Consider the following 7,959-nt stretch of genomic DNA (forward strand, 5'->3'; position numbering starts at 1 on the left):
TATAAAAAAATAATAATATTTACAATACCAAATTTGTTTCATTGCATCCACCATGAAGTAAACATTAGCAGTGCATATGTTGGATAGTATAGTTGTTGCTATAATTTTCTATAGATTTGGTCAAAATTAGTTAAGTTTAACTTAACACAAAACTAATATGACATGTAAATAAAAACGGAAAGAGTATTAGTCCCAAAGCTTTGTGCTGTATTTAACACATTTCAACTCGTGATAATTGAACTTTTTTTTCTTGGTTGAGATAAACAAACGGCCTTCCCCCTCCAAAGCATCCTTTGACCAGTCGCGTGGCCGCGCAGCTTATCCAGCACACCATGGCCCCACCTTTTCTCCCTTCTCCTCCCCTGGCCGCCGCCCGCCGGCGGCAGCAGCAGCAGCAGCAGAAGCAGCTGTTCCTCCCCCTGCGCTATACTCAGCTCTGCTGCCCATGTCCACCCCAATCACCGTCCCCAACGCCCCTTGACCCCACCTCTCCTCCCTCCACCCACCCCACCCTCACCCACCCTTCCCCCTCCGCCTCCCATGTCCCGCCTCCATCTCCTCCCGCTCCTCCTCTCCGCCCTCCTCCTCCTCCGCCCCATCCCGCTCCGTTCCCAGCCGGCCGCCCCCTCCCCGCCGCCGCAATGCGCGCTCAACTTCACCGCGCTGCGCCCCTTCCTCGCGCCGCCGCCGCCCGCCGACGACGCCTCCCGCTGCGGGGTCGCCACGCAGGCCGTCACCTTCCTCCTCTCGCTCCACCTCGCCGCCACCTCCTCCTTCGTGCTCCCCGCCGGCTCGTCCTCCTGCCTGGCCCCGCTCCGCGCCGCGCTCCCCTACCCGCTCCCTGCCTCGGCCTGCGGCCTCTCGGGCCTCGACGCCGTCCTCGCCGCCCCCGGCTGCGGGAACGTCTCCTCGCTCGCCGACTTCGACGCGCTCGTCCCGCCCTCCGCGCGCCAGGACATCGACGCCAGCTGCGACCGCGACCTCTCCGCCGTCCCCGACTGCACCTCCTGCTCCACCGCGCTCAGCAAGGCCGCCGCGGCCTACCTCTTTCCTAGATCCCCCAACGCCGGGAACAACAGCGTCACCGGGTGCGTCCAGTACCCGCCCATCTATGCCGGCGCCAAGGCGAGCCCCCACGGGCCCGCCGACCCGGCCACGGCCTACTGCCTGTTCCAACTCAAGGCCAACCCTCCTCAATCCCGGAGCTCTGGCACCGCCCCCTGGGTGTACGGCACCGCATTTGGCTCCCTCGCGGGGGTGCTCCTGCTCGCCGCTGCCGCGGGATCCTGCTTCGTCGTGAGGCGGAGGCGGGCGCGAGCGGCCGCAGCTGCCCTGGCGGCGGACAGCAGGAGCAAGCGCTCGCAGGCCATGGAGTCCATCAGCGCCAGCACCACGCTCGTCAAGTTCACCTACGACGAGATCAAGGCCGCCACGGACAACTTCTCCAGGGAAAGCATCATTGGCAGCGGAGGCTACGGGAACGTATACAAGGGGGTGATGCGCGACGGCGCCGAGGTGGCGGTCAAGCGATTCAAGAACTGCTCTGCGGCCGGGGATGCTGCTTTTGCCCATGAGGTAGAGGTCGTGGCCAGCGTGCGCCACGTCAACCTGGTCGCGCTCCGCGGGTACTGCATTGCAACCACGCAGAGGGAGGGCCACCAGCGAATGATCGTCTGCGACCTCATGCATAATGGCAGCCTCCATGACCATCTCTTCGGCGCTGGAGAGTGCCAGATGGCGTGGCCAGTGAGGCAGAGGATTGCCGTCGGAATGGCAAGGGGCCTGGCCTACCTGCACCGAGGTGCGCAGCCAGCCATTATTCACAGGGATATCAAACCAAGCAATATCTTACTTGATGATGATTTTGAGGCCAAGGTGGCTGATTTTGGACTGGCCAAGTTTGCACCGGAGGGGATGACACATGTGAGCACAAGGGTTGCCGGAACACTGGGTTATGTCGCTCCAGAGTATGCACTGTATGGCCAATTGACCGAGAAGAGTGATGTCTATAGCTTCGGAGTCGTGCTTCTTGAGCTTCTGAGTGGAAAGAGGGCGTTCATTTCTCTCGGCGAGGGCCAGAGCTTTGTGCTCACTGATTGGGCTTGGTCTTTGGTGCGGAGGGGCAGGACAGTGGAGGTAATCCAAGAAGGAATGATTGAGCCTGGTCCAACTGAGGTTATGGAGAAGTATGTCCTTGTCGGTGCACTCTGCACACATCCCCAGCTGCACGCAAGACCAACGATGGATCAGGCGCTGAAGATACTTGAGGCTGATTCTGCACCAAGTCCGTTAATTATTCCAGAGAGGCCAATCCCTGTTGTTGCAAACCTGGCTGAGATTGAGAGGTCAGCCAGCAGCAGTGGCTCAGGTCAGCTGTTCAGCCCCTCTGGTTTCCGATCTTTTATTCATGCTAACGAGGACGCTGCTCTGGCATCTCCAAATGAAACATGATCTTGGCCCATTAGTAAAAGGTTCTTGCTAGAATTCACTACATTGTTTTTGTTTCATATGATTACACACTACAGGCAGCCGTTGTACATAGCAATTTGTAGTTTTGCTCCCATAGGAAAAGTAAGGTTCTTGTGACAGTTGAATTCATTGAAACATGTTAGTGATGTTTTTTCGATTCCTAGATAATTAGCTTTCAACCTGCAGTAGGTATATATCGGGATTCTGGATATGGAGGATAAGAAATTCGAAACTCAAAACATATCCCTGATAAATTAGATTCATAACTTGCTGAATCCGATTGTGAAGTTGAGGTAACTCAGATCCAGATATTAGGTGTTAGGACATATCATTTGAATGGAAGAGCAAGGAAATCTTTTTGATAGAAGATGCCATCAGCTTCCATATGTACTGCATGTCAAGATTCTCGCAGTTAGATTATTGGACTCCGAGAGTCATGGGAACTCCCTTCCGACCGGGGTTGAAAGTGCGGTACCTTCTTAGAACAAAGCTCAGGGGAAGTCTCCAACCGTCGGTGAAGTTTTTTTTTTATGCATACTGTATTCATTAGATGCTATAAGGAGGAGGTATAAGCTTAAAAATCATTACCCTATAAATCTGTTATGTTGTTTTTAGCTGTCTCAAGGTTTTCATTTACACTGTCAAGAAAAATACCAGAGGACCAGAGGAGCTACTTTTGTCCGTTGATATTTATTCAGTATGACTCTAGCCTGTAGGGTTGCAACACTATATTCTCGGATGTAAGATTTTGTCTATGATATACTCCTTCCATCCCATGAAGAGTGCAATTCTAGCATTCAAAAAAAATCCAACAAAGACTGTGATCATAGATATTGGACCACCTTAGTATTCAGTATTCCGCATGGCAAGTGGTCAAATTTGATTCCCGTTCTCAACTACATGCCCAGTGTTTCATGGTGAGGGGTGTGTGTTTTGGGTGCGTGGTGGTGGTTGTGTTGTATGGCTATTTTGGCCTAACTCTTCTTCCTTTAATGCAATGATATGTAGCTCTCCTGCATTTAGAGAGAAAAAAACTACATGCATGCCCAATATTTGCATAGCAATTGGTCAGCTTTGATTTCCCATGTTTAGTTACATGCATGCCAGTTAATATGCCTGTGGATAGTAAAAAGACAACACCACCTAATTAGATGAGCTAGTGGATTTAATAAGGGCACCAATGTCATTTTACAGAAAAAAAAATACAGTTGCACTCATCAAGGGATGGAGGGAGTATGTATCTAGCACCAAGTGTTAGTACCTTTAGGATCTCTAGGAATAGATTGAGTTGGTACTTTCTTTTCTATTGGATAAAACAGGGGTTGTTGAATACATGAACTAGAGAGAGAAGGAGAGAGCAGAGACACTAACCATTGGCTGTGGAAGTAGAGGATGAAAGTCGTCGGTGTAGGTGAAGATCGTCGCTGCAGTGCAGTGCAGTGGCGACCGGCGATGAGGCGCAGTGACGGTGGTGATAGGGGTCATCCCTCAGTACAGCGCCCTTCGTGATCGGACCGATACCCGCGTAGATGAGATCCCAGCAAACGTTGGTTTGCGTGCCCTCCTCAACAGGGTTCTTATAGTTGTGGCGCTGACAGAAGGGGCCCACTACCTTAATGATGATTAGTGCCCCCGATCAGGGCGTGATTAGGGGAAGTTGGACTTGGTCCCTTGACAAGTCTTGGAGATCAATCCAACATTCTCCCCCTTGATCTCAACTTTGTACTTTAAACTATTCAACTTGAACTTAACTTCTTTTCTTTACTTGCTTTGCTTTCAGTCCTCATCTCATTGCAGATCGGTACGTAGGGCGTGCTTCGTCATGACAGTTATCACTTACCATCAGATTAACAGCCACAATGCACCTTTTTGTATTGAAACAAGACCTTAACCTTTCTTTGGGCCCTTTAGTAATCCAGAAATCATAGGCCTCCCGTAAAACCCATGTCGACTTGGGCGGTAGGCCTTTTGGTAAGCGGATCCGCAAACACTTGTTTGATACTTTGGTGCTCCATGATTTCATATGATTCTGGATTTTCTCCTTTGCAACATATAAGCCATTGTCAATGTGTTTGGCAGCACACTTAACATGTTGCCATAGGAGTGAAAACATTCGAATGGTATATTGCTGTTGTCTACCATTATCAATTCCGGGTAATAGTTTTCTTAACCATTTTGCCTGTCCTGTAGCCTCATATAATGTTAGACTTTGGGTACATGACCCACAATATCACAACTATTTTGCTTTGGAGCTTTTCCACAATAAAACTCCAAACTCGAGTGTTAGCTACTACTGTGGGCTTCACTAAACTCGCCAAAACTTTCTTTTTACTCACAATCTTTTGAGAGTAAATGTTTCTTTCTTACTTAGCATGAGGCTGACAATATTTTGTAAAATTGCAAAACATTCTATAACTCCATTTCAGTGATCTATTGCTGGACTGGACTTCTGCCAAAATGTCCCGGATACTTGCACTATGTCAGGGTAAATTCTTTTGAGCACTAATTTTGCTTCCAACAGCTGAAGCACATGGAACCACTTTCTTTTGATCGATCATATAACGGTTCCTGGAATCCTGAAAATTCCAAAACTATTACCCTTGACAATAGGACAGGCGTAGGCTTACTCGCATGCATACTATATATCTTTAGAACTCTTTTCTAAGTATGCTCTCTGCGAATGTCCTGATACCCCTTTTTTTTTCTTTTATCCCGGTGAATTTCCTTTCCTAGAGCGAATGACTCTTCACCAAGATTATTCCTATCAAAACTAGAGATCATAATAATCTTCTTTTGACTTTGCGGGAAAAGGAATTTCCCATCTTTGAACTTTGCATATTTGCAATTTGTCATCTTGAGTTTTAATTAAAACCCAAAACTTTCTTTGCACTCATAAAATTTTAGATATCACTATTTAGTGATCTGATTTCATCAGATGGTATTCCCATGTTCTTTTCTTTCCACAACAAAAGGAACCATTTGGTTATGCCATGTATATACTTTCTTGAGCAAATCTCCATCGGGAGGTATTGCTCCAACATCCATCTGATGCAATTCTAAAAGCAGTATGCCATCAATTACATTATGATTCTAAAAGAATCATTTCATGAGACTGAATAAAATGTCTCATTATAACTTATTCTTTTCTTTGCACAAAACTTTTTGCCATAAGTTGTGCTTAGCAACTTTTCATGTTCCCTCCGGAGTCACGTATCAATCTTGTAGACCCATTATAGCCTACTGTCTTGGCTCCATTAGAAACTTATTCCATGTTCCAAAATAAATTTAGAACTTTTAGATCTCATTATATCTTCCATGGCTTCTCGCCACGTCGATGAATGAGACAACTCTATTTATGACATTCATACAATGTCAAAACATATGTTGAGACAATTTCAGTGCTTGAATCATAGGAGTGAATATACAGTCCCACTTCTCTTCAAGCCTTAGTTCTCGGCATACAATACTCTCCAGATTATCCCATTCTATTGTAAAGATGGAATATCTTTGCTTTTGTTTGGGTTTGACTTTACATGCCTCGCAGGGTGCTTTAAGCACCTTTTCTTTTCGGTTGCTTTGAGGCTCAACTATCTTTTCTTCCTATTTGGAGCTGAAAAACTCCAGGAATTTCGCTTACTTTTATTATTGGGGTATCAATGTTATGACCGTTGTACTCCCTTCTCGGTCATATTCACTTTAATAGATCATCCTTACTTTAATTTTGAGGAGAATTTCTTTGTAAATCTTAGTCTTTCTAACTTTTCTCCCCCTCGAAATATGGCACAGACTTTGTTGCCATGATTTCGAAACTATTTTCAGCAATTGTGAACGAGGAGCCTTTTCATTACTTGAACTTTATTCATTTGACCAAGTCATACAAAATAATGGGAGTACCATTTCCTCGTTCCTTTTCAAGAGCTCCTCAGAGTTCTTGATTTGTTGCACTTTTAAGAACTCATAAGTTCTTCATGTTTCTATACTTTTGCAAGTCATGCTTGCAATCTTGGTTCGCATACGACTTTCTTTTTGTCCTTCGATTCTTTTCAAGTCACTATCCAACATGCCAATATAGTAGTGCATGAGAATTGCTGGGATAACTTTAAAAGCTCCCTTAGACTTCTTTACTTTTATGTGATACTCAAGTAGCACATGAGCCATCACAACTTTTCCTGTCATGCAGGATATAAGTGACACAAGTGCCAAAAACTTTTCCGACATGCGGTATAAAACTTCAAAGACATTTGCAACGCATATTTAATTCAACGTTGGTCAAATTGAACGTGCATCAAACTCATTTCAACCATTATCTTTACTGTTGAAGGACAAGATAAAAACATAATATAGTGATAAACTTTGGTCACAATGACTAAAACATGCACATATACTTTCTTTTCTGATTAAATCTTCCCGTTGGTTCCAATTTAATCAGAAAATTTAACGAATTACAATATTCGCAAAACTTTAGTGAGAGAAAAGAAAAACTTTTCGAAAACAGTTGCATCTATTTTCCATATCAACTAGAAGTCAGAATGGAACAAGCACTTTTCTTTCTTAACCTCAACTATACAGCTGAGTAACCTCAAAACTTTATCTGTAGCGTTGATTGGAATCAACTTTTGTCTGTTAATTTCTCTCTACGTGGGAAGAATTGTATGTCTTAATTTAACGTTGGTCAAAATTAAAACATACAACTTTCCTTTACTTTCAATTCTATATCACCGTTGGGCAGAAATAGAACACATGACTAGAATAAAAATTATAATATTGTCATCATCAACTTTGGTCAGAAAATGACAACATCTTAATAAATTTTAAATTTCTTTTCTTTTAAGAGCAAACTAAAGCTCAACTTAACACTTACAATGGCAAATAGTGCCAAAACATTCTTTCTTTGACATACAACAGCGGAAGCTTTTCTTAACCTTAAACTTAAAAGCTCCTTTTTCCCACAGGGAAATAACTCATATGAGTTTATATTTCTTTATTCAGAGGAAAACTTTTTCTTTCTTTCATAAGCTTTTCTTTGTTTTTCTCTATTCTCTGAAAATTGATCACTTTGATGCAAAAATGTCAGAGAATTACATTGAACTTGAAATCACAATGAAATTATAATATTGTTATAATCAACGTTGGTCAGAAAATAACAATATCATAATTAACTTTAAACTAATATCTTTCTTCTCCTCTATTTAAAGTGTCCCGTTGGTTCTAATTTAAATAGAGGTTGAGACTTTTACTTTGCAGCAGAAACATATAAAATTCTATGTCCAAAGACATTGCTGTACTCTTTTATTCTCCTAAGCAATATACACGTTGGTGCAAAATTGAATGGAGAACAAACTGCGAACAAAACCATCTAAATATCATTCAAAATGCCTCTGGAAAAAAATGTTGAACTTTGTTACTGTGCTGGGAGGCCCAGCGAGCCAGCCAGCGGCCCACAGCGGAGCGTGGCCCACGGCCCGCGAGTGCGCGGCGCGCTCCCCCGCG

General features: G+C 44.6%; 1 protein-coding gene across 1 annotated transcript; it reads left to right on the forward strand.

Moving 5' to 3' along the window:
- The first annotated feature begins 365 nt into the window (after positions 1-365).
- LOC120709488 (probable LRR receptor-like serine/threonine-protein kinase RKF3) lies at positions 366-3,506 on the forward strand. The gene has a single exon (XM_039995146.1). It carries the CDS (start codon positions 541-543, stop codon positions 2,449-2,451), a length of 1,911 nt encoding a protein of 636 aa, XP_039851080.1. The 5' UTR covers positions 366-540; the 3' UTR covers positions 2,452-3,506.
- The last annotated feature ends 4,453 nt before the right edge of the window (positions 3,507-7,959 follow it).

Source organism: Panicum virgatum, chromosome 5K (genome assembly GCF_016808335.1).
Source record: "Panicum virgatum strain AP13 chromosome 5K, P.virgatum_v5, whole genome shotgun sequence".
NCBI lineage: Eukaryota > Viridiplantae > Streptophyta > Magnoliopsida > Poales > Poaceae > Panicum > Panicum virgatum.

What these genes read in the sequence shown, in the direction of transcription:
- LOC120709488 (XM_039995146.1), top strand. Translation starts at nt 541, where the DNA reads ATGTCCCGCCTCCATCTCCTCCCGCTCCTCCTCTCCGCCCTCCTCCTC.